Genomic DNA, 26,308 nt, shown 5'->3' on the forward strand with positions numbered 1-26,308 from the left:
ACCCCCACTCAGGTCTCGACTCAAGCCCAAGGCAGAGGTTCTGAGCCAATCCCCTAACGGAAGGGAGGCCTGCGTCAGTACAGAGCTGCTGCGGGGTGGAATTTTCCAAGAGGAGAGAAAAGCGACCACATCTGGGTGCCGGGATTTCCAGCTCTGCCCAGATGCCTGGCACCAAGGGATTTCCCACCTGCCTCGGCCCTGCTGTGTGCTTCCCGGGCCTCGGATGTAACGTGCATCCTTCTCCTCCGTGCCAGGGAGACACTCATGGACTCGATCCGCAGCTTATCTGGCTGCTGCTGCCACAGCTGTGGGGCTGCATATGCAGATAGCCTCCAATAATATTAATACGTGATTCCCCCCGGGGGAGGCGTGTGGAAAACTCTGTATGTGTTTCACAATTCTGTTTCGTCCAGAGGAGCAGTGGGGGCCCAGAATGATTTGAAACAGATTTTTGGAAAAGCAAAATATAATTGGAACAAAACCTAGTAGAGGCATGTGCCACTCTTGCCACGCCCAGCTCCCTCCACCCCTGCCTGATGTTAACCCTCTTCTCCCATCCTGGGGAGCCTCTGACAGCAGGGAGGCGAGCACAGCACATGGCATCCGGCACTCCTCCTTCCAACCAGGAGCCCCTGCCTGGGACGCATGCCCCCACCCATCCAGAGGTGAAGACCGCTCAGCCTGTGGCTGCCTCTCTCCAGCCTCTCTGCCTACGTCCCACAGGTAATCCTCCCCTGGACGCCCTCTCCTCCTGCACCCCTGCTTCCTACAGAGATCATGGAATCAGAACAGAATACAGACTACTGGAAGTGGAGAGTTTAGGGCAAGTCAAGTCAGAAGGGCAAGGACCTAATTCTGATCTCTGCCACTGAAAAGCTGTGTGACCTTGGGTGAGTCACTTCACTTCTCTGAGCCTCTGTTTGCTCAGATACCAGGAGGGTACACGTGCCCCTCTGAAGGCTCATGGGGATTTCCTGAGCTAGAGCTTCATAAATGCCTAGCACAGTGTCTGGCATATGACAGATACACAAGAAACACAGGCACAGTAAAAGCCCCTTAAAGAGCCTCTGTTCCAGCCACTCCATTGCAGAGATGGACAAACTGAGGCCCAGGGAGGGGAGAGAACTCGCCCAAGACCACACAGCAAGCCCCTGCTATCCCATTCCCCCCTCTCTGGCTCCCTTCTCCTGGGGAGCTCCAGGCTGGAGTGTGAGCAAGTGCTCACCTCCTCACACCTCACCTCCCTCTAGCGTCTGGTCCACGCGCCAGAATCACTCACCATCCAGCAGGTACAGGCGTTCAGGCTGGGGCACGCCTCCTCCTCCAGGCTGCCTGGCTTTCTCTGTCGCTGAGGTGAGCTGCGACTCTCACCCGCTGCATCTGCATCCGCCGCAGGGGTCGGGCTGGGGAAGTCCTTCCAGACTAGCCACTCGGAGGCTGCTCACAAGGAAGCCACTGTCCCCTGGTCTTCTTTGCGGTGCTGAGGGCCAGGGGACATTGCACTGCCGGGCTCTGATAGCGCAGTCGGCCTCTTATCTGGCCTGTGTCCGGGTGTAGGCGGCCGTGGAGCCGGGGTTCCAGGAAGCCGCCTGGGGCCCCCCCGGCCGGCCCGCGCTCCCCGGATGCTGCCTGCTGCTCTGGACGCGGCCGATTGCCCGTCAGTGTCACTGAGCTCTGCCAGGGAGAATTCCATGCTGGCCCCCCCGCAGGCGGGGCCCCCACCCCCTCACGTCCCACCCCCCACTCCCATCTTGGCAAGGGGACGGGAAAAGGCAGCTAATTTCAAGTCCGCACAGCGCTTGTGGTCGTGTCCTGAACTCTCTACGATTAATCACAGAGCATCTGATTTCTGCTTCTCCTCAGAGGGGGGTGTGGGGACGCCTGGAAGTTTCTGTTTACTCCGTTCTTCGTTCTTCGCAGGGCTGTGTGCTAATCACAAACAGACAGGGACACAGCCGTGCCTGCCCTGCTCCGTCTCTGCCTCCTCTTCGTACCTTGCCACTTTCATGTCCCTCCTCACTCCTTCTGTCCTCCTTTCTTCCCTCTCCCCCGTGGGTCCCTCCCTCATCAGTCCGGATCTGGGATCTGACCCTCCACACACCTCTTCCTGTGGTCCTGGTTTCCCCCAAGCCCCGTGGTCCCCTCTGCACCTCCCATTCTCCCTGGGTGCGATTTAGCTTGGCATTTTCCCTTTACGTCTTTAGTTAGTGGTCAGCTTCTTTTACTGCTTTGTTCCTTTTTTTTACCACCTAATGTTTTCAGGCTTTCCCCACAACCCCCCCCCAACCCCTGTTACATTTGTATGTGCGACTCCTACAAACTCGACTGGTGTCTCGGTCGGGGTGGGATCCAGGCACGACACACACGAAAGGCTCCCTTTGTCACCTTGGCCCATCAGCTCTTGGATTCTGCTCAGGGATGGACCAGGGAACAAAGCCCCCACTGACCACCACTGCAGAGAGGCCAGCCCTGCGGAGCCAACCAGCCTGTAACACCTAGAGATGAATTTCTTTCTCCCTTGGCTCCCTTCCACTCTGCAGCCACTGCAGACAAGAAACCAGGAATAAACAGCCCCAAAGAGTAGTACTGACACCCCTTCCCACAAACACACACACACACACTCTGAAAGGTAGTTTGACAAGACCTTTGAAAATCAGAAATGAGCATATACGCCACCACCCAGAATAATTTATGCATGTGCCTAAGGAGACATGTACACAGAGTTCTTAAAAAAAAAAAGTTTTATCATAGGAAGCAATTGAAAATAATGTAAACATCCATCAAACAATGACTGATTACACAGTGTGGAAGGGCCATGCTATGGCTTACCAGGCTGTGGTTTAAAAAGAATGAGCTAAGTGTGTAGGTAACAACAACAGTGGGTCTCCAAGACATATTACTGAGTGAGAAGGGGGTCAAAGTGACATATCTGGTATAATCCTGATTGTGTAACCCTCCCCTTAGTACACACAAAGAATGAGATACTATGGAAACACGTGTCAGGCCTGAAAAGTAGTCTCAAAGGATTTAAACCAAACTGGGTCATTAGTGCTGGGAGAGAAGGAAGCAAAACGGTTTAAGGGTGGTGCTCTTACCTGTTAACAGTTTCATTTTGAAAAGTGAAAATGGGAACACCTAGGTGGCTCAGTTGGTTAAGGGGTTAAGCATCTGCCTTTGGCTCAGGTCATGATCCCAGGGTCTTGGGATGGAGGCTCGCCTGTGCTCCCTGCTCAGTAGGGAGTCTGCTTCTCCTCTGCCTGCTGCTGTCTCTCTCTCTGTCAGATAAGTAAATAAAATCTTTTTTAAAAAAAGAAAAGAGGGGCACCTGGGTGGCTCAGTCAGTTAGGCATCTGCCTTTGGCTCTGATCATGATCCCAGGGTCCTGGGATGGAGCCTAGCATGGGGCTTCCTGTTTGGCAGGGGGTCTGCTTTTCTCTCTCTCTCTCTCAACCTCTCTCTCTCAGCCCCTCCCCACTGCTCATTCTCTCTCTTTTCTCTCCCAAATAAATAAAATCTTAAAAAAAAAAAGTGAAAATTGACTCATCTGTTACCTGTGTCTCAAGCAGCTTCCTCCTCCGCACCTGGGTGCAGAGAGAATTTCATCCAAGCACATGGCCCATTGGACTAACTGAGAGAATTCTCCTACATCCGTGGAGAGATCACCAGTCGTGCTGAGGCCTGAGCCGGCAGTTCTGCAGCTGCTCAGGTGTGATCACCTGCAGTTAGATGTGGGACCCCTGAGCCGGCAGTGACTTGTCACAGAGTGAACGCCTCAGGAACAGGAGAGCTATCCCGGAGACTTCCTTGGGCGCTTCGGTCTCCTGAAAACGAGGACAGCAGATAAATATTGAAAAGGACAATATTGTGCCGAAAGGACAAAAAGTGCCGACTTGAGCCACCCCGCGCGCACCAAAGCCCTTCTCCCTTGATGCAGACAGGTGGGTGTAAAACTGACACCCCCCTCCCCGAGCCTCGCCGGGAGGGTTTAGTGCATTGCCAGGAATATCTGTGAGTCACTGCCCGGCACTTAGAGTGGAAATGACGATTTTTATTTTATTTTTTTTAACATTTAAAAAAAATATTTATTTATTTATTTGACAGAGAGAGAGATCATAAGCAGGCAGAGAAGCAGGCAAAGAGCCCAATGTGGACCTTGATCCTAGGACCCCAGGTTCATGACCTGAGCCGAAGGCAGAGGCTTTAAGCCACTGAGCCAGGTGCCCCAAAATGATGGTTTTTAAACATTTTTTTTTTAAAGATTTTATTTATTTATTTTTCAGAGGGAGAGTGAGCACAGGCAGACAGAGTGGAAGGCAGAGTCAGAGGGAGAAGCAGACTCCCCGTGGAGCAAGGAGCCCGATGTGGGACTCCATCCCAGGACGCTGGGATCATGACCTGAGCCGAAGGCAGCTGCTTAACCAACTGAGCCACCCAGGCGTCCCAAAATGATGGTTTTTAAAAGACAAGGCCAAATGCTTCTCTTTGTGTCAGAACCTTACTTCCATGCCATTGAACCCTACGCTAAGAAAGAACTTTGTGCTGTTATTTTCCTGATACTTTCCGTAATTGCAAAGTCACGGCTGAGGAAGATAAGAGAATCCCCCGAAGTATCTGTGTCCAGGTATTGATAAAGACCATGCCCTTGGGAAATACTACTGCAGGCCAAAGGAAGCCCCAGAACTAATGGAACTCGTTGGTCCTAAAGGAACTGGGTGCCTCACGACTGAGTTGATTTGTGTGTTTTTTCCGCTCTCGCCTTCAGACCACAGACAATGCTCTCCCCATGTCTCCCGAGGAGTCGTTCCTATCGAGTTGGACAGTACGGTGACTGCAGCCCAGAGCATGAATTCGTCTTACCTTCTCTGGCCACATTTTCCCGTCCCCTCTGTGATTCCCTCCTGCTACTCTTTTCCTTCACAGCCTGTGTTTCCAGGGAAATGAAGACGAACACATTTGCTGCAGCCTATTGAGAGCAAGTGGATTCTTCCCTAATTCACAAACATCTGTTACTCTGAAGGGCTTCATGCATCTTATGAAAGGTGAGATTGAAAGGCCCTCTCCGCAGAGTGGGTTTTACAAATGACAAATACCCAGATACACTGAAAACGTCAGGGCTAGAATGAGAATCCTTTGCGACGGGTGAGAAGGTAAGCAGCATGTAAAATGCTGTGTACAAAGTCAGTTCCTACTTGTTATGGGCTGTTAGATCACACGGCTATTTAGGGAACTTCCTGATGTAGGATTGGCAGATTTCTATTCTGGAGAATTCTTTTTTTTTTTTTTTTAAATATTTTATTTATTTATTTATTTATTTATTTTAAATTTTATTTATTTATTTGAAAGACGGAGATCACAAGTAGGCAGAGAGGCAGGCAGAGAGAGAGAGAGAGGGAAGCAGGCTTCCTGCGGAGCAGGGAGCCCGATGCGGGGCTCGATCCCAGGACCCTGAGATCATGACCCGAGCCAAAGGCAGCAGCCCAAACCACTGAGCCACCCAGGCGCCCCTATTTATTTATTTGACAGACAGAGATCACAAGTAGGCAGAGAGGCAGGCAGAGAGAGAGAGAGAGGGAAGCAGGCTTCCTGCGGAGCAGGGAGCCTGATGCGGGGCTCGATCCCAGGACCCTGAGATCATGACCCGAGGCGAAGGCAGCAGCCCAAACCACTGAGCCACCCAGGCGCCCCTATTCTGGAGAATTCTTATTTGTTCTTTCTGCTTTCGATATGGCTGGAGGTTTTCCATCAGGTTACCTATGGAATTGTTCAGAGCCAAGTTAGACAGAGTTGTATCAGCCGTTTACAAAGGTAGCCATCCTGTATCTGGGCAGGAGATAAAAGTTGTGTTCTCTATTTTATTATGTTTTCCATGCTGGCCGTTTAAAGCTAAAAGCAAATTCTCTCTCTTGGGAGACTCAGCTTTTCTGTTTGTTATGGCTTTATGATACTGGCTGATATCAGTAGAAGGAAATACATTTTCCAGACTCAAGTAGTTTTTTTTCTCTTTCAGCCTTAATATCCAAAGCGGAGTATGTTCTGCCTGCTTCACAGTCACTAGTAAATGAAATTATCTTCACGTTTCTGTCAAGGAAGGCAGGCTGTTACCAATCTCTCAAGACAAAAATCCTGTTACTCTTTAAAAAGTTGAAGTTAATCATAGATCTAGGCCAACTTAGACATTTAATTCACGTTTCTTAAATGGGTTAATGTGTCTTTATTATTAGGAGCTGGTATTTAGTCTTAGTCATAAAATTTTTAAATTGAGGAGAAAGAGTAGTGACTGACAAGTAATTAACTAGAGATCAAATGAGAACCAAACAATTTGAAAAATCCTGTGTAACGGCACTGAGAATTGCATGTTTTTCACTGATAAATGTGTGTGTCTGACAAATACATTTGCAAATGTTTCATTAAAAAAAAAAAGTGCCGACTTGGTTTCAGGAAACCACGTCACCTACTCTAACTTAGGAAACATGAAAATCACTTTGAAACACTTGCCGGGAATGAATATGAACAAGTCCGGGCCTTACCGGGCGACCGCTGCAGAGCCGATTAGACAGGCCCCTTCCCCGTCACTGACAGCACATGGGACCATGTCTCAGGGACACGACAGGCACGCGGTGCTCCCCCCGCCACTGATGGAATTCTTCCCGGGACTGACTCCTGGCTTAGGGAACAGCACGAGGGGGAGCTCTGGTGTAGAAGAGAAATGCCATCCTCCAGCGCAGAAGGAAGCTTTGGGTTGGGAGCCCTGTGGCCTCAGATGTGGGCTTTGCAGCTGTCAGAGCATGTGGCCCAGGGACACCATGCACAGGGCTCCCACGGGGACTGGGCCCGACACAATGCTACAGGCACTGTGAGGAAGTCTCAGCTTTGTGCCCACCTGACTTGCCACCTCGCCAACATTTACTCATCTCTCTTTTTAACCAAGAGAAAGCAGGCCTCGGGCTGAGGTCACTCAGCAACCAATAGCATCTGGCTAGTAGAACCGTGTTTGGCAAAGGATGATGGTTTTCCGTGAACAGTTTCCTGTTTTGAATCTTTTAAAGTTTAAATAGTGAGTCTACCAGGTAAGGAGAGAAGGCACAAAATCCTAATAGGACGTGGGGTCGAGTTAGACGTAACGTACTCACACTGGTTCAAGTGTTGGGACAGACGCACCACAGGAGTAACGTAGGAGGTCGGGTGCGGGGCGTAGAGGACTTCCCTGCACCTTCTCTGCAACTTTTTCATGAATCTAAAATTAGGCTGAATGTTACAGTTTATATAAATATATTTTTTAAAGATTTTATTTGTCAGAGTGAGAGAAAAGCACAAGCAGAGGGAGTGGCAGGGAGAGGGAGAATCAGACTCCCCGCGGAGCAGGAGCCAGAGAGCCATCGGGAGTGAGTGAGAGAGAGAGAGAGGACGCAGGGCTGCATCCTAGGACCCCAGGATGATGACCTGAGCTGAAGGCAGACCCTTAACTGAGCCACCCAGGCATCCCAGTATTTATTTGTTTGCTTGTTTATTATTGATATTATTTATATTTTTATTATGAACCCAGAGAAAAATTGACCCATGCTATTTTTTTTTTTTTTAACATGTAGGTCCGGAGAGGAATGGAGAAAGTAGACGAACTGTGGCAACAGCATTAACACTTGGATCCAGGGGAGGGGCGAGGGGCCTCCTGATGCTCTTCACTCTGCTTGCTGCAGGTCGGAAATTGGTCACAGTGAAGTCGGGGTGGGGGGTTGGGGGGAAGGAAATCAGTGCTCAGGCTCCTCCACGGGAGCCCCCGAGGCATGAATACGGCCAGAGTTGTCAAAGCAATGCCTGAGCTGTGGGCCCTTGGGGGACACTAGGGAAAGAGGCGGCCTGGCAGGGAGATCCCTGCCCCAGGACTACCCACTGCCCCAGAACCCTCACTACAGCCTCCCTGGGCACACAGCTTCCAGATGGCAAGGCATACCCAGTTCTTTCCACCCATGCTCTCCCCACAGCACCCTCGTGCTGCAAGCCGAGAAGGTGCTGTCACCCCGCAAGCCAGGCTAGGTATTTCGGGGACAAAGATGAATAAGGAGGAAATGTTCTCACAGGAGACAGATGTGTAAACAGAGACCCACAGGGCCAAGTGCTCCCTGCAGCCCAGGGAGTGAGTGCTGGGTGGGACAGTGCCTTTGAGAATGAAGGGGATGCCCCAAGGAAGTGTGTCACCAGGGACGGATGAGTAAACAGGTTGCAGGATCTTTCCAGAGAACCTTCCTTCTCAGGCCCGCAGGGTAAGGCCAGCAACGGCAGCCTTTGTGCCCTGCAGAGCCTGGGTTTCTACCTCTCTCCTGCTCTGTTGAGTAAACAGCCTGAGTGCTTGTCGTGTGCCAAGCCCCCTAGCTGGGAACTCTGTCCCCACCCTCATCCCTCTCACCTGGCTGATACTTTAACCCTCAACCTACTGGTGCCCACAAGAGGCACATTCTCTCAGAGCCTTCTCTGAGCCCCTACTTGGCACTGGGCCCCCCTGATGCCAGGCCTACTGCCTCACCAGGGCAGAGCTGGGTAAGCACGCAGACCCTGGAGTCCGGTCCTCTGTTCCTAGCTGTATGACCTCAGGCAAGTCCCTTCACCTTTCCAGGCTTCCATTTCCTTATCTGTAAATAACTGGAATGCCTCAGTGGTATGTTCTGAAGATTGGGTGGGAATAACTAGAGTGCCTCAGTGGTATGTTCTGAAGATTGGGTGAAATAATGCCTGCCTTCTTAACACGAGGTCTGGGACCAGCCAACTGGAGCTTGTTAGTAGAGTCCCACAGCCCACCCCAGACCTCCCAAACCAGATCCCACATTTTACCAGGATCCCAAAGTGAGTCGCATGCATGTTCAACTCGAGAAGCACAAGACAGCAGACCGTGTTTGGCTCCTGCTGAATATCCGTTATCATCACCATCATCCTCTGTCACCCCATGAGACGAGCTGTTTTCGTGTTCTTCTCCTCCACCTAGTCCGTCCTGCCCAGGACAGCTGTGTTGCCGCTGCGCCCTTAGTGCCTGGAGCAGAGGAGGTGGTGGGTAATTAAGGGCTGAATCCCCTCATTTGTCCAGTTCTCCTGGAGAAGCCCGACTGGGGACCAGGTGACCTCACTCCTGGGGCTTTTTGGACTCCTTACTGCCATTAATGCCCCAACAGGACCGCAGGGACAAAGTCTAGAGTGGCAAAAGGACCTCCCACTTGGGCAGTGGGGATGTGAGCTTAACAGAAAGGACAAACCCCCAAACTCAACCTACTTGGTACAATCCATGATTTGCCTGATAGTGACATCAAAACTCCCCTTCTCTGTCAGCACTGTCTACCTTCAGCGCTGCTGAGAATGTCACGTTGCTGGATTCTTCCTGGAGATAAATGGCCAGATCCTTCATTCTCAGGCCTCTCTTCCACACTCAGAGCCTCCTCTTCACCCAGAGCCTCACCCCAGGCACCTCTGCTCCACTGTGACAAGCTCCCAGTCCATCAGATAGAAGAAGGCTCTGTTTTGCTGGGGAAATGTTTAGAGCAACGGGTTCCTGCTCTGGTGTTTGCCAGTGCCATAAACCTTGGTTCAACAGAAGAATGAATCTGCCCTGAAGATTGGAGCTTTATCAGCTGGGGGGATTAGCAAAAGCCCAGGCCTGACCTGCGAGCAAATCCCAGCCACCCTCCGCACTCCCTTTGGGACCCTCCAGAGTCAAATACTTTCAGAACCAACTCCAGTTAAGTAAACAGCTCTCTGCACGTGAGTGCCCACAGGGTTTCTCTGAGGACCTGACATTCTCCACTTGGTGACTGTCATTTCCTTACAAACATAACATTGAAAGCGATCTTTGCATTCCCAGAATGACTTCCCCAGCTGAGGAATTCTGCGAGGCTCCTTGAGTTCAGGGCTGGTGCTGTATTTTGTGCTTTTGTGCTTTTATGACAACACTGCCTAACTGCATCCTGTACAATTTTGACAAGACCCCTTTGCCCCCCTCCCCTAGCATGCGTGTCTCTCTTTGCCGCAGACTTCTAGTAAAAGCTTCAAATATGCACTGCCTAAATTGAACCCTGATGCTAGGAACACTAATGGGGCGCCCTCTTCAAAGCCATTCTCTGCAACCCAACAGTTTACATGTTGCTGGAAACAATGGACTTAAGTGCACAATTTATTTGGGTTGGCTGGTTTCATGCTGGTTGGAATCTGCTTTGGGGGAAAAACAAACCCTGCATGTGTTTAGATTTATAATTTATACCGAAAGCACAAATACCTCGTAATAGGGCTAGAATGAGACACAGTTACGAGCAGGAGGCATGCACATGTTGGCTCTGCTCTCACGGATGTACTACCAGAGACTACAGACTGCTTTTTGGTTAAGCCACCACCTCCTCTTCCTCCCCTAATGCCCCCCTCCCCCAAAAAAACCCTGACCTGGCGCTTTCTCAGCTGTTCTGCACACCTGCTCCATCCCTGCAACAGCCTCACCCTTGGCCTCATGATTCCCAGGTCAGGGAGGAGGAAACTGAGGCATAGGAAGGTGAAGTCCTTTCCCCAAGCTCCCACAGCAAGGTGTAGCGCCAGGATTCACACTTGAGCAGTCTTGCTACAGAACCAGTGCTTTCTCAACTCTTAGGTCCTTCCGTAATGAAGTCTACAGAACCACTGGCCAGAAGGCTCCATTAAACCAATTTTTTATTGCTGTTGAGTTGGAAGAGAAACAAGGCAAATGGCAAGACAATAATAAAATGATATGAGGGCTTAACCGGAGGAGAAATGAGGTCCCGCTCCCCAGATTAATCCACACAACCTGGAAAGAACACATCATCTCTATATTCTGCACCTCCATCTTTAGGGCCAGAGAAGGAGATGCCAAGTCCCAAGGGGAGACCCAGCATCCCAGAGGATCTCCATCAATAAGAGCCAGTGCTGCCTTTTGGATTCCAGAACCAGGAAGAAGAGTGTGCTCCAGGGAGATCGCTGTGGCAGGCATGACAATAAGAGCCCCTGGTGAGTGTCTTTCTGGGGTCCCCTGCCCTTCGCAGTGTGCTGATCGGCTCCTTCTGAACGCCTTTGTCTCCGCCTTGAATCTGGGTGGCACTGTGACTTGCTTTCCCACAGTGAGGTAGAAGCAGTGGTCTGCCAGCTTTGGAAGCAGGCCTTCACCCCAGACTTTCTGCTTTTCCTTTCACTTGCTTGGAATTTCAAGACAAATAGTGGAGAGGCCTGGGCTAGCTCCTTAGAAGACTAGACGTCTGTGTGGATGGGAACCACAGCAACTCCGCTGACAGCAGAACCCTGCTGGGTGTGTGGGGGAGGCCACCTTGGACTCTCCAGCCCCAGTTGAGTTGTGGGATGACTGTGAGCCCCAGGAGTGAGCCCAAGAAGGTCAGCAGCAATACTGCCCAGACTGCCACCCCACCGAATGGTGAGAAACAACCAAGCCATTACTGCTTTAAGATACTAAGTTTTGGGGTCATTTGCTACACAGCAGCTAGAGCGGAAATCATCACTGTTCACAGAGCGAAAAGGTAGGTTCTCTGCTGAAACCACAACTGTTAGGAGTATTCTCATATGACCATGTCTCTAGCACAAGAGCTTCTGGAGGATTTGTGGAAGCATGTATCGAAATGTGTCCTTAGCCCATCTGTGAGGACACTGGTCGCCCAAAGATAATTTCACTTCTGTTCACCTACTAAATATTTGACCATTGTTTTCTATATGAAAAAGGAACCATCGTCAGCACCAGAGACGCAGATAAACTTGGCACAGCACTCTAAGAACTCCTGGGACAAGAGAGGAAGTGGGCAAAAACGCTGTTAGGAATTCATTCAGGAAATGTCCAGTACCAGGCGCCGCCACGTTCAAGGCTGGGAATACAAAGATGGGAAGGTCACAAATGCAGATGTCATGGGATCTGTGTCTTGTGGGGGACAGGGGCTTAAATAAAAGGAAGACAGGGGTGCCTGGGTAGCTCAGACAGTTAAGCGTCCCACTCTTGGTTTCTGCTCAGGTCCTGATCTCAGAGGTCTAGAGATGGAGCCCCTCGTCGGGCTCTGGACAATTTTGACAAGACCCATTTGCCCCCCTCCCCAAGCATGCGTGTCTCTCTTTGCTGCAGACTTCTAGTAAAAGCTTCAAATCAAATATGCACTGCCTAAATTGAACCCTGATGCTAGGAACAGAGCAGAGAGTCTGCTTGGATATCCTCTCCCTCTGCCCCTTCCCCCGCTCATGCACTTTCTCTCTCAAATAAATCTTTTAAAAAAATTTTAAGAAGAAGACATGTGAACATATGACTACAAATGGTGTCCAGTGATGTGAAGAAGTAGCACGGGGTGCCCGGAAGGAGACTTCACCTGGTGAGAGGAGGTCTGGAAGGTTCTGGAAGGTTTGCTGGGTTAGTTAGGTCAGCCTGGAGCCCAACTTTGTTTTACATACAAACACAGAGTATTTTCCTCATGGTTGTTATATATACTGAACTTTCCTGGAATGCTGTGACCGTGCGAATCAAGAGAAGGCTGAACTTTGGGAATTCACGTTGGTTGCTATTCTAGAGGAACAGCTCCGGCAGCGGTTGCACCCAGCATGCTTGAGGTGCGTGGGTGGTCCGCACCCAGCACCTAGACCCACCTGCACCTGTGGCCGTCGTGTTTCCACCTGGAAGCTCAAGCCCCTGGAGGCTGCACTGGGACTTCCAGCAGTAACACACACAGGATCTTTTTTTAAGATTTGATTTATTTATTTGACAGAGAAAGACACAGCGAGAGAAGGAACACAAGCAGGGGGAGTGCAAGAGGGAGAAGCAAGTTTCCCGCTGAGCAGGGAGTCCGATGTGGGGTTTGATCCCAGCACCCAGGAGTCATGACCTGAGCCAAAGGCAGATGCTCAACAACTGAGCCACCCAGGTGCCCCCACATGATTTTATCGTAAGTTACTTTTGACTTGCCTTTATCATACAGTCTGAGAATTCTGTAGACATAGGTTACCTTATTGAGGAATTTCATTTCAGGGTAACGAAGAGGGCTTAGGTCTGATCAGGTTAGAGCCGCAGACATCGGGGTGTCTGGGGGGGTCAGGCCGTTAAGTGTCTGCCTTCAGGTCAGGTCATGATCCTAGGGTCCCACAATCAAATCCACATGGGGCTCCCTGCTCAGCAGGGAGTCTGCTTCTCCCCCTGCCCCCTCCCCTCACTTGTGTGAGCTCTCTCTCTCTCTCCCAAATAAATTTTTAAAAATCTTAAAAAAAAAAAAAAAAAAAGGTGGGGGGTGCCTGTGTGGCTCAGTGGGTTAGTCTCTGCCTTCAGCTCAGGTCATGATCCTAGGTGAGCCCCACATCCAGCTCTCTGCTCAGTAGGGAGCCTGCTTCCTCCTCTCTCTCTCTGCCTGCCTCTCTGCCTGCCTGTGATCTCTGTCAAATAAGTAAATAAAATCTTAAAAAAAAAAAAGTCACATGCTCTACCGACTAAGCCAGCCAGATGCCCCCTAAACTGTATACTTTCAAAGGGTGAATTTTATGGCCTCTTAGTTACATTTTAGGCAAAACACAAAGACAAAGCTGAAGGGCTAGACGGGGCCATGCCATGCAGGGTGCTTGTGGCCTAGGCGGTGGAGTCTTATCGTGAGTGTCAGACTCGGGGGAGCCGCGGAAGTTTTGGGGCATGCATGTGGCAGCCTAGGTTTGCGTGTGAGAAAAATCTCTGTGACGAGCGGGCTGGAGATGGGGACAGGGGGTGACTTCAGAAGGCGAGGACGAGTGAGAGCGTATGGGCCGGCACCCGGCTTTGGGCTAGAGCGAGACGGTGTGTACAGTGGCGCCCAGAGCAGTGTGTGGGAGCCGCTGGCACAGGCCAGCTGGGAGAGATGGCGTCTGATGGTGGCTTCCAGGAGGATGTTCTGGAAGAGAAGGCATCTGAGCAGAACTTTGTGGCGTTGGTATAGGGCATCCAGAGAGTCAAAGGGTAACTAGAAAAGAAGGAAGCAAATGAACAGAAGTTTACGTGGTTCCACTTGGCCAAGTGGGAAGAGAAACAAAAATTATGGGAATGTATTCGGGTTGTCTAGAAAGACAGAACCAATAGGGGATCTAAAGATACATGTAGGAGGAGATTTAGTATGGGAAGTGACACACGAGATTATGGAGACCCAGAAGTCCCCCAGTCTGCCCTCTGTAAGCTGGAGAATCTGGAAAACTGGTGGTGTAATTCAGCCCAAGTCTGAGGATGGCGGGAAATGGACATGCCGGCCCTAACTTTGCCTTTGCTGTTCCGTTCAGGCCCTCCACAGACCGGTGGTGCCCACCTGTGCTGGTGAGGGCAACCTTCTTCCCTCAGTCCGACTCAGATGCTCATCTCTTCCAGAAACATCCTCACAGACACACTCAGAAGTAAGGTTTTACCAGCTCTCTGGGCATCCCTTATCCCACCAGGCCAACACAGAGAAATCTGTTCTCACGAGTCCGCTTCATGTCAGCCTGACGGCGATATGCATCTCCTTAAACGGAGCTTGATTTCCTAATAGAGACAATGACTTAAGTCCTAATTCTGCTGAACATGGTACCACCATCCAGGGCATGACCGAAAGCGCGGGAATACTGACCAGCAGAGTGTGTCCCCCCACATCCCCCCAACTTCCCCGGGGCGGCTTAGCCCCTCTTCCCAGGAGACTGTGGTTCAAACAGCACCTTATCCCTCCGGTCCCACCGCGCTACAAAGCGGCTGGCAGATTTTTCATCTCCGATCTATTTGGGAGGGAAAAGAAGTTGCCCAAGGTGGGTTCAGGCCAACTTGTAGCATGTGGACTTTATTTTATAGTCAATAAAGTCATTCTTTCTCTTCTTGAGCCATAAAACTCCGTCGACTTTGCATGTCTGTTTTGTATTACACATTCCAGTCCCTCAAATCTCTTGATAACAAGTTCCCTTAAGGGAGAAATTGTGCTCGTTGTTGGGAAAATGTGATCCACTGCTCCACCGGGGACACTCGAGGACCCCAGACACCGAGATGCAGGGAGGTGGTGTGTTCAAGTGTCAGAAAAACCATACCCCAGGAGCGCTCCATTGGGGGCCGAGGACAGCCGCCCAGTAGTAAACAGGGGACGTGTATTCTTTCTGCCACTTAAACTCCCTAGCTTTGCTCTCAGCAGTAAATACCAAAAACAAATACATATTTGTTGAAGTTTCGTTTCATTCCATTTGGATTCCCATTGTTGAGACCTAATCGTTTCCTGCGTGTCACGCTTTTTTTTTTAAAGGTACTTGAATCTTTACCTTATGGTTTAACAGCCATGGAAAAAGTCTTGAAATATTTTCAAAGGGAGAAAGGTGGGGCAGGAGGGAGGTGACAGAGATAAAAGATACAGTTATCAAACTTAAGAGCCAGTGCAAACCAACCAAGCTGAAGGCAAATGAGACTTCTGAAGGGGAGGAAAGTGAACTGGGAAAAACGCCAAGCACATGCCACTAGCTTGCTTTCCATCTGGCGTTTATGCAGTCTGGGACACCCAGAGGGAGCCTGTGTGTGGGGCAGGAGTGACCCTAGGACTTCTGGGCACGGCAGTGGACAAAAGGGCGGCAGCCCTAAAGACAGCAAAATTGACTTCCATAGTTGGTCCTCATGTTTCCGGAAAGTTCAATGTTTCCCCAGTTGCCTCAGGACAAAAACAACCACTGGTGCTTTCTAGAAAGGCAGGTTTGGGGCGCCTGGGTGGCTCAGGCAGCAGAGCATGCGATCCTCGATCGAGGGGTTGTGAGTTGGAACCCCACGTTGGGTGTAGAGATTACTGAAAAACGGTCGTTAGGAGCGGCCTGGGTGGCTCAGTTGGTTAAAGCATCTGCCTTGGGCTCAGGTCATGATCTCAGGGTCCTTGCTCCGCAGGGAGTCGTCTTCTCCCTCTCCCTCTGCCCTTCCCCCTGCTCACGTGCTCGCTCGCTCTCCCTCTCTCGATCTCTGTTTCTCTCAAATCAATAAAATCTTTTGTAAAAATTAAAATAAAAAAATAAAATAATAAAAAAGGCACGTTTAAGGGCCTTACCCTAAACCCAGTGAAACAGAATGTCAAGGAGAGAGAGTTCATTGAGTGTTCATGGTCAAGTTGCTTAACTCCCACAGGCCTCCATTTCTTCATCATGCAACAGTGCTAGAAGAGCGGCCAGCCGCGGGCTTGTGTGAGGCTTTCATCAGGGCGCTCAGGTGAGGACCTCAGCAGCGTGCCGGCACCTGACTCACACTCGGTAGCCCTTACCTGCGTACCTCCTGTTTCCTGTTCCAGGTAAGTCACAAAGCTCCCAAATCGCTTTGTCTAACCTCAGTCTTAAGGTGGCCACTGGTCAGAACCTCTGCAGAGCCCACCTGCATCTCGGTCCAACCTTAAGTAATTCACCGCATATGTCGTGTTGGGGGCCCTGGCCTGTGCTCGCATGCTGGCTCACCCTTCACCAGAGTGAGCAGAGGTGGACTCGCCTTGGGTTCCGTCTAAGATGGTCACTGCCTCTTAGAACCGGAGCCGGCCCTTCCGCAACATGGGGGGTCCAACATGCGTGGGTCCGCTTACACATGGATTTTTTTTTTGGTAAGTGTAGCACAGTACTACAAATGTATTTCTCTTCTTTATGATTTTCTTAATACCAATTTCTTTTCTGTAGCTTACTTCACTGTAAGAATACAACACTCAGTACATATAACATGCAAAAATCTGCTGTTGTTGTTGCTTTAATCTGCTGTTTATGTTATCGGCAGGGCTTCCGGTCAACGGGAGGTTATTACTAGCTCAGTTTTTGAAAGTCAAAGTTATCGTGGATTTTTGACTGGGCGGGGCCGATGCTCCCAACCCACGCTTTGTTCAGGGGTCAACCATCCGTAGATTCTGATTGATCACCCTCATTTACTCGTGGGCACTGCTCCGGGCCAGAACTGTTCTAGTTTCTGGAAATCAAGTGGGAAAAACAAGGTCCATGCTTACGTGGAGTTCATGGTGTCATGGGGGATGCAAATCATAAAGAAAGCAAGTAGGTCTGTGCAGAACGTCATCCTTTCTTACCAGAAGCGGAGCTGGAGCCGTACGGGAGTGCCAGAGGGAACCGCAGAGGCCGTGAGTGCAGGGAAGGGTGGTGGGAGATAAGGTTAGGGAAAGCAGGCAAGATAGAGACTATCGGAGGCTGTGGAGAGGGGTTTGCTTTGACTGCAGGCGAGATAAGAAGCTTTCAGAGGGCTTCAGCCAGAGGAGGGACCTGATGGCTCACTCAGGTTTTACTGGGTCCCTTCTGGCTTGGAGTCGGGGCTAGACTGGAGAGGGGCAGGAGCAGGCCAGAAGCCAGGGAGGAGGCCACTGCAAGAGACCGCACAAAAGATGGCGGCAACTTGGTCCGGGGTAGAAGACGTGGAAGTGGTGAGAAGGAGTTGGATTCTGGAGCTGTTTGGGAGGTCAAGCCAAGAGGGTTGGATGTGGGTGTGAGAGAAGCAGAGGAGTCCAGGAGGAGTGCAGCAGTAGTCACCTAGAAGCGACAGCCGCATGGATGGAAAGAGCTCGACGAGACGGTGGGTGGAGAGATCAGGGGTTCAGTCTGGACTGTGTTCAGTTTGAGATGTCTAGTAGATAGGAGTAATGAAGGGGCTGAGCAGGCAGGTTAATGTGCGTCTGGGTTCAGAGGAGAGATTGGGGCGAGAGATAGCAGGGAAGGCCACCAGCGCAGGTGGTGTTTGATGCCATGACACTGAAAACTGTAACCTGCAGAAGGAGTCATAGAAGACGTCCGGGACCCAGGCCCGGGGTCCAGTCACAGAAATGGGGGCCAGGCACAGCCTCCCTCAGCAAATGTGGAATCAGAACCTTCTACCGTGGGGCCCTGAGCTCCACACGTCACCTCTGCCGACCTCCTTCCCCAGCCACGGCACAAGGGGCGGGAAGGATCCAGGGAGAAGAGGAGGAGAGAGGGCTGCAAACCACAAAGGGCAGAAAACTTTAGTCATCATTTAGTTCTTCTTAGGGAGCCAAGTGCAGAAATCAGGTTCATCCTGGGTCGGACCATATCACGGACGCTCATTCATTCAACAAACATCTCCTGAGCGTCTCCTATGTGCCAGGCACTGGTAACTGACCAGGAAAGTAGACACAGTCCCTGGCTTCAGGGAGCCTCTTTTTTTTTTTTTTTTTTTTTTTTTTAAGATTTTATTTATTTATTTGACAGACAAGAGATCACAAGTAGGCAGAGAGAGGAAGGGAAGCAGGCTCCCTGCTGAGCAGAGCGCCCAATGTGGGACTCCATCGAAGGACCCTGGGATCATGACCTGAGCCGAAGGCAGAGGCTTTAACCCACTGAGCCACCCAGGCGCCCCAGGGAGCCTCTTTCTTAGCAAAGGGGCCACCGTCCTAACTGCAACCTTTTATAGTCTTACTTCTCTTGGATTTCTAACATTTGGTGCTTCTAAAAGTGTATTTTCTCCATTTTTGTGTCTGTTCCTAAGAGGTGAGCAGAGATCACTCCAGATCTCTATTTGTAGGCACTGCTCCACGGACGGAACACAGGCATGTAGAGGATTGTTGCTGTGTTTTCCTATGTGACGTTGGTTTTTCAGTGACATAGGACACTCGTGAGCTGGGCACAGGACCACAGCAGTGTTCTGCTGTGGTGGAAATGAAGCAAGATAGTGTGAGAGTGAAGACTGGTTAATATCGTAGAGCTTCACCGTGCTGGTGCTCTGGCGTCACCAAGACCCAGTGGGAAGGTGGGACACATGCACACTTGTCGCTTCTGTGCTCACTGGGCAAGCGGAGGCTCCCACGCCGACTGGTTTTTTTAAGGGAAACTCAAACACAGTTACTCATCTTTTTAAAATAGAAATTGAGACAGAAGCCATTGACATTTTAGACATTTCATGGGACACTGTTAACACGCCGCTAGCTGGGTTGAGGGCCACTGTTTGGGAAACAGTTAAGACACATCGGGCGTCAGATCCCCGAGTTACCGCTCCCAGCTGCGTGACTAGAAGCAAGTCACTGTACTCCGCAGGCTCTGAGTTTCTCCGTCCATCAGCGGGAACACTAACGGTTCCTGTCAGTCATCCCCTGAGAAGTACATGACATCAGACCCGTGAAGGCCTTGGCTTTCCACAGTCCCCTCTCCCTAAAGGGCCGCCATTACAGTGGGAAGGGAAGGCAGAGGGTTGGACCAGGTGCTGGCGAGCCCTGGTGCCCTGTGAAGGAAGGGGAGGGGTGTCACCCAGGCAGCCAGAGCAGCAGATCAGGTCACCCAGCCCCAGTGCTCAGACTGGACCTCCCCAGACCTGTCCGGACGTGGTACTTTGTGCTGGCTGGCTGGCAGGGAGGTCTGCCCTGGGGGTGCTGCTGCCCGGGCACAGGGAAGGACCAGGGCACTCGTCCGGGATGAGGCAACTGCGCAGACATGGAGAGTGAGGGGGTCCAGGGTTCACAGTAGAGTTACGGTCCTGGATGGCCAGAGAGGCGGTGATGCCGTGGACGGAAATGGAGTGTGCTGACGATAGAGAAGTGAAGACAGATGATATTTAGAAGATGAAGAATTCAGAGAGAAATGAGTGCAAAGGGAGTGTCTGAGGAATTTTGGGATGCGGCCATTTCTTGTCCTTAAATCACCTCTTCAGAGCAGCTCACCAGCGTTATAAGTGCAAATGACTCTGACCTCAATTAAATCTCAACTCTGGGAACAAATTAGCACCGGGGAACGCCTTGCAGATGCTCCTCAGTGTGGAGAACCGGGCTTCCAGCTCAGACTGCCCTCTGTTGGACGCCTCAGCACCACATTCCAGAAGGAAAACAAACATCCCGAGAGCCTGCCAACCCTTCCCATACAATCACTGTTTTACTTTCAGGATAGCGCTGTGAAGGGCTCCAGTTTCCAAGGTGGGGACACTGAGGCACAGAGAGGCTGAGCACCACGTCCCAAATCCCAGGCGGGGCGGAGCTAAGCTCAGAGGCCGAGCTCCATGCTTCACTCAGTAGACTCAGCTGTCCCTGGACGTGGGAAGAATGATTTGTTCCAAAGGGACCAGATGTTCCCCCCTCAAAAGGACTGCCAAGGCACCCAAGTCAGAGTCCCCTTCTTAGGTAACTGAAGACATGATCTTAAGGGCCGAGGTTGAAATGTGACCAGAATATGCTTATTCAAATCCTTTGCTCCTGGGTCTGGGCAGGGCACCAGACCAGCCAAGGTAAAGGACCATAGCGCTACTAGAGGTTGACAGAAACACAAGGACCTTCCTGGGCAGAGAATCAGGAGGCAGTGTTCTTGGTTGTGTTTGGAACTCACATGTGACTTCCATCAGGTTCTTCCCCCCGTCCCGTCTGCTGATCAGCAAAAGGAGGTGTTCAGTTCAACAGCACATTTTCCAACTTCCGACTCTGCTGATGACTGGCACTGTCCCTCAAGAAGACAGCTTTGGCCGTCCCTACACATTTAAATGTGCACACCCACTAATTTCTTGGATTATGACTAGAGAAATACCCACAGAAGTGCACAAGACAGATGCCCAGGATGTTCAGTGAAACACTGAGTGCTGATGACTTGAATGTCCACCATCATAAGATTGTCTAGATAAGTTACAGCATACCTATCCCTTGGAAAGCAACGTAGCCTGGAGAAAAGAATGAAGAGGGAATGTAAGTAGTGAAGTGGAAGTACCACCATGATATATTTTTTTTTTCTTAGAGAGTGCACATGTGGTGGAGGGGAGTGGGCAGAAGGAGAGGGAGAGAGAAAACCTTAAGCAGGCTCTGTGCCCAGCACAGAGCCTGAGGCAGGGCTTGGATCTTATGACCCTGAGATCATGACCTGAGCCAAAATCAAGAGTCTGATGCTTAACCCACTGAGCCATCCATGCGCTCCCATGATGATATATTCTTGAGTGAAACAAGCAAAATTTGCCCAATAAAAAAATCTGTATGGTATGTGTACATTGCTGTATTTATAACGAAAGATCTAGAAGGAAGAGTGAGGGGGAAACTTTTCCCCTACAGAATGCTTTGCTTTTATAATAAAAATTACTTTAAAATATTTTAATGTGTAGAATACTATAACGTAAGTCTATATGCATCTCACCTAAGCAGTTTTGAGTTCTTGAACTTCCAGAAGAACCCGATGATTTGAGATGCGCAGTGTTCCTCAGATTCTGTGTGTCTAGTGCTTATGCACCAGCTACACACACTAGCCCGTGGGGTGGACTATTTGGCAAGTGGGAAATGGAGGCCCCAGACTGGTTTCTCAAGGCTATTTCTACCATACGCAGGATTGCCGCCTCTCTATTCCTGTCCTTTGGGATCTCATTCCTGTGGGGACACTTAGTGCACTGTACCGTCATCGTGGGCTCCAGCACTGTGCTGTTCAAAATGGAGCCTGCTGAACCCTAACTACAGAATCAGGGCTTGCATTTGATAGGACTTTGGGATTTTTAAATTTCCTTCTTTACTGGCAATTCATTTTTTATTATATTTTACGAAAGTATTCATCTGCAATGAGTGGAAAATTCTTTAAAACCTGGCCCTTCAGGGGTGCCTGGGTGGCTCAGTTGTTAAGCATCTGCCTTCGGCTCAGGTCGTGATCCCGGGGTCCTGGGATCGAGCCTCGCGTCGGGCTCCCTGCTGGGTGGGAAGCCTGCTTCTCCCTCTCCCACTCCCCCTGCTTGTGTTCCCTCTCTCACACTCTCTGTCAAATAAATAAATAAAATCTTTAAAATATATATATAAGAAAAGTGAGGCAAGGCCCACACACAAATAAAAAGCAGCACTCATGGCTCACGGTTACAAAGTCAGACGAAGTTGGCAGACTCAGATAAACATTCTTACCAGCCTGAACAAGGAACAGGAAACACAGGCCCTATGCACAAAGCTCTTAATTTGAAGAGCTGCTGTTTAAGAGGAAGCTTTCGGACCATTGACTTCAGGGTGAAGAAAAGGAGGAGTGGGCAGGGTCCCAGCCTGGGTCAGGTTCAACCGTGAGGGAAACAACTTCAGCCTAAAAAGTTTTTGCCTCAGTTCACGGGCAGAAACTCCCCAGCCCTGAAGGTGGCTGGGCCTACCTTGCTCTGTTTTCAAATTTTCCACAGGCACTTTCCAGAGACAAACAGGTCTTCCTTAAACGTAGAGGGACCCGGAAGGAGAAAGATGACTGCTCTTTCCCCTTTCAAGCTCTCCTGTAAGGTCACGCCATAGAAAGCAGGGTCAGAATGGACCTGAGTCCTAAGCCCTTCCCCTGTGTGTGAATCATTAAACAGGCCATTTACACTCCGTCCCCACGTCTGCAAATGGGATGACAGCAGGACCCGCGTTCATGTGAGGGCAAAATGGGAGAGTGCGTATAGCTCACTCAGCTCAGGCCTGAGGCCGCGGGAGCCTTCCACACACGCTAGCTCAGGGCTCTTCCTAATCACAGACCAAAGTGCAAGCCCAAAGGCGTCGTGGGCAGTGACAGGTACCATTAATTTAACACAGGGCATGTGCCAGTGACAGCGTCAGGTGACACATTTATCATCTGGTGGGATTCTCTGTACAACCTCTGAGTAGCTCCTCAGTAGCACCTTTTAGTAAGGACAGGACTCGGAGAGATGAGGTGCCCTGTCCCAGCTGGGCCAGCTCAGAGGCCTGGGGCATGGGGACTGAGCCGGGCTCGCCTGCCGCGCTCCCCATCATCACCCACCTCTCATCCTCCTGGTTTCCTGGGTCTTGCTGTCTTTTCTGTTTCCCAAGAGAAAGCATAAGATCGCAGGCATCTGGGCATCGGCTTTGACTGGCTTTGTCGTGGTTCTCAAGCTTTCTTCATTGGCTTGATTTTACAAAAATTTGGCATTCCCTTAAATTAAAAAATACATATATATGTTTGGTTCTTAATGTCCCCTGGGGGTGGGGAAGGTTTCTAAATCTAAAGGATTTCGTTCACTTCTCCTTAATGCTGAATTTAATAAGGCTAAGTCACTGGATCTTTGCTAACAAGTTGGGTTGTTTGTTGCTTTATTTTCATTTTGGAAACTTCTCTCCATAGTGAACCATCCTCCCTCTGCTGAAAAAAATCCCATGAGGAATTCTGATCAGATGCCAGAGCTGTGGAGCAGATCCCCTGGAGGCTATCATGTTTCTAGAAGGCTCCTAGAAGGCAACAAGTCTTGCAACCTGACTCTTAACTGACTTCTTACCTGTTGGATTGTCTCAGAGCAAGGGGAAAAGGACACAGGCATGCTTTCTGCTTCCAGACAAAATTATGTATTTCATAATGGAAGAAATCTTTTCATACCAACAATTGAAATTCACTGGACCCTGTCAAAGGCAACAGAGGGCAAGAGACCTGGAACCCAGCTGCCTGGGTTTGGGCACCAGCTCTACCCCTTATCTGTGGGGCCCCGGGCAAGTTGCTTAATGTGTCTATGCTCCGGTTTCCTCCGGTAAAATGCGGGTGATAACAGTACATGAATCCATGTATTTTTGTGAAGATAAAACTGGGTTTGTCAGACTGAAGGCTTGTCCCAGGGCGCTCGGGGATACAACTGGGAAAGTCCCAGGCAAACCCACCCTAAGATAAAAGGGGAGTACACTGTAGTGCTTTAGGCACATTTCACTGCTCCGTCCGTAGTCTTAGCTGCCATTATTCTCGGTTACCCCCGGCAGCCATCTTCCTTGCCGTTGGTGCCATGGTCCTCGTTTACTTATCGTCCACTCTATAGGGGACTTCCGTGTGTCTCTTCACCCACACCACCATTGATCTGGCACCACCAAAGTCCCCCAGGAAATGTTTCTTGCTGTTTATAGAACAAGCTTCCAGAGAATCAACTATATGCCAAGCAAACAGCTTCCCAATAAATCGTGTAGTCTTTCTCCCTCAACCCTCCAGCAGCATCTAACTTGAAGGTTAAAATAGAGAGAATGCCATGTGATGACAGACTGATGTACTCACTTCCAAGGAACAGCCATGATGGCCGGCAACCCCATGAAGCTAAGGGGAGAGGCCTAGAACCTTCCCCCTCACAGATTCCACCCTGGCAACACCTTGATTTTGGACTTCTGGCCTCCAGAACTGTAAGAGGACAGATTTCTGTCGGTTTAAGCCCTCTGGTTGGTGGCACCTTGTTACAGCAGCCCGAAGAATCAAGGACAGCCTGCTTATGGCCCAAGTCTAGACCTTCCCAGTCTTGTGTCCTGACAAATCCAAGGGCCTCTTCACTGGTCTCCCTGCCTGTGTTATCTGTCTCTCCTCATGTCTGTCTGAAAACACCAGCTTCTGGCTCCCAGGTCAGAGACACCCCGTGACGCCCAGCGCCTCCATCAGCACTTCCCAAATTTACCAGAGGGAAAGAATCCCACAGATGATACCTCAAATTACAGGTTCCCTGGCCCCATTCCAGACCTCTGGAAATGGGCTTGTGGAAGGGGAGCCTTGGAATCTGCATTTTTAATGAGCATCCAGAATGACTGGTAACCTCAGGGACATTTGGGGCACTCTGGCCCACGAGATGAAATCCAGAAGAGACCGAGGATCTTGGTTCTGTGACTTCCATACCATGACACCAACCTCATATTCAAATGTCACTTCCTGAGGTTTCCAGGGCCTCAGAACTCATCCCGCTGTGCTGCCTGCCTCACAGTCCTTCAGCTTGCTCATCCTCTACCCAAGGATGCTGGCGTCCTTGAGAACCACTCTGGCCTCGCCATCCCCCCCCCGCCCCCCCGAAAACTGCTCTTCCTTTCCTCTCTCTTCTAAATCTAGAATCCAGAATCTGAATGATGCCACTTAAAGCTTAAAGTTATCTCTGATTAGTCAGAGACAGCCTTTCGGTGAACTCAGAATAAAAACCAAACCCCACACCCCCGCCTGCAAAGACCCAGCATGACCGGGCCCCGCCCACCTCTCACACGCCGCCTCTTCTGGAACCATTCTCCTTCAGTCTCGAAGTTCCAGGCACGGGCTTTCCTGTAATTCCTCAAACACACCGCATTTCTCCCGCCTGGATCCTTGCCACATGCTCTTCTCTCTCCCCACCCCCAACACCTTATAATATTTCAATATCATGTCCTCAGAGCTTTTCCTGCAACCCATCCTAATTAGAACGCGCACGCGCGCACACATACACACACACACTCACTCTCTCTCTCTCTCTCTCTCTCTCTCTCCACTTATACTCAATCACCACCCTGTTTGACCAATTGCGGACATTTAAAAATCAGGAAGTGTGACGTAAAACCATCCAACCTCATAAGGAATCAGAAGACCTGCCAGGACAAAGCCATGTTCTCAGCCACACAGGTGGGAGGTGAGCCCTGGCCTGGCCACCCCCCAGCCTCTCCACTCCCTTCAGTTACCAGCCTGGGCCCAAACAACCGTATTTGTGACACTTCCTTGACCCCCCCTCCCAAAATGAATTCACTTATCACATGTCTGCCTCATGGAAACAGATGGTCTTGGTCCCCAGAGTAGCCCCAGCATCTCGCCTGTGCCAGGCACAGGGCTGGACCTCACCGAACAAGAACTGAATGAGTGAATGATGGATAGATGGATGTCCTGCCTTCCCGTGTCCCATAAGCCATACCATTCATTTTGCCTTTTAATTACACCCTTCCCCACTGCACTCATTAATTTGCTGCCCCCGGTGCCTCCCTCTTCTGTAGAGCTTATGAAAATACAAATCTGATCCTTTCATCGCTCAGTTGTAAACATTCGAGGAGTCTCCCAGCACCACTGGGGAAAGCACAAACTGGTCAGGAGAGCAGGTGAGGCCCATCTCATCATCCTTTCCCACCTCCAGAGAGGAGAGGGCCCCCACCACCGGGCACACCCACGCCCCACGCAATGGCTTAGGGAACACACCATGTTCTTCCCCGCCCCCACACCTCTGCTGCAAAGCTCCCTTTCCCTGGAATGCCTCCTCCCCCGTCCCACAGCCCGCCATGCCTCTAGCAAACTCCTACTCATTCTTCTGCCCGATCCTAACCAGAGAGTCACTTCACTGTGAAACACTCCAGACCGCCCCCCCACCCCCAGGCTGACTTAGTCATTCTCTCTCTTCTGCTCCCACCCTCCTCCTTTCATACCCTGGCCTCAGCCCTGAGTAATGGCTCAAAATAGCAGCTGGTGTCTTCTGAGTGCTTGCCGTGTGCCAGGACAGAGTGAGCTTTATCGCCTTTAATCCTTGCACTCGTGCTGAGCCCCTGCCTGCAAGGAAGCCTTCCCTGCTCCGCCCCCTCCCCCAAACACACAGAGATGCAGGAGGATCACTTTCTCACCCCAGCTTCCCTGAGAGGTCACCCCTGCCACCTCCTGTTGGATTTTCTTTCTCCTTCCACACCTTGCTCTACCCCCCTGGCCTCCCCATCTTCCC

The 26,308-nt window shown here is 50.6% G+C and overlaps 1 protein-coding gene and 2 long non-coding RNA genes across 11 annotated transcripts in view; 1 reads left to right on the plus strand and 2 right to left on the minus strand.

The window, feature by feature from the left end:
• Positions 1–2,019, minus strand: part of RIPOR3 (RIPOR family member 3) — a 71,386-nt gene extending 69,367 nt beyond the window's left edge. For 3 of the 6 annotated variants that reach the window (XM_082744903.1, XM_082744904.1, XM_082744901.1), the window contains exon 1: positions 1,280–2,016. Coding sequence is in view for 4 of the 6 variants with exons in the window: in XM_082744901.1 (XP_082601027.1) it covers positions 1,280–1,282 (3 nt within the window). In the remaining 2 variants the exon portion in view is untranslated. Of the gene's footprint in view, positions 1–1,279 lie in introns of all 6 variants that reach the window. The other 3 variants (XM_082744902.1, XM_082744900.1, XM_082744905.1) reach the window with 2 other exon arrangements.
• LOC309871665 lies at positions 1–24,797 on the plus strand. 2 transcript variants are annotated; one of them, XR_014315419.1, is made up of 8 exons: positions 1–723; positions 3,567–3,938; positions 4,921–5,039; positions 7,587–7,694; positions 10,835–12,908; positions 16,088–16,247; positions 20,276–20,609; positions 22,984–24,797. It is a non-coding gene; the product is annotated as an uncharacterized lncRNA (long non-coding RNA). The 2 variants fall into 2 exon arrangements; XR_014315420.1 differs by lacking the exons at positions 16,088–16,247; positions 20,276–20,609; positions 22,984–24,797 and having other exon boundaries at positions 10,835–14,902.
• The window catches only part of LOC309871666, a 13,399-nt gene continuing 3,333 nt past the window's right edge, over positions 16,243–26,308 (minus strand). For 2 of the 3 annotated variants that reach the window (XR_014315421.1, XR_014315422.1), the window contains 3 exons: positions 22,642–22,794; positions 22,025–22,138; positions 16,243–17,910 (listed from right to left, as the gene is read on the minus strand). This is a non-coding gene — a long non-coding RNA (uncharacterized lncRNA). Of the gene's footprint in view, positions 17,911–20,538; positions 20,585–22,024; positions 22,139–22,641; positions 22,795–26,308 lie in introns of those variants that run through there. The other variant, XR_014315423.1, reaches the window with a different exon arrangement.

The sequence above is a fragment of the Mustela nivalis genome (genome assembly GCF_964662115.1).
Source record: "Mustela nivalis genome assembly, chromosome: 8".
Classification (NCBI taxonomy): Eukaryota; Metazoa; Chordata; class Mammalia; order Carnivora; family Mustelidae; genus Mustela; species Mustela nivalis.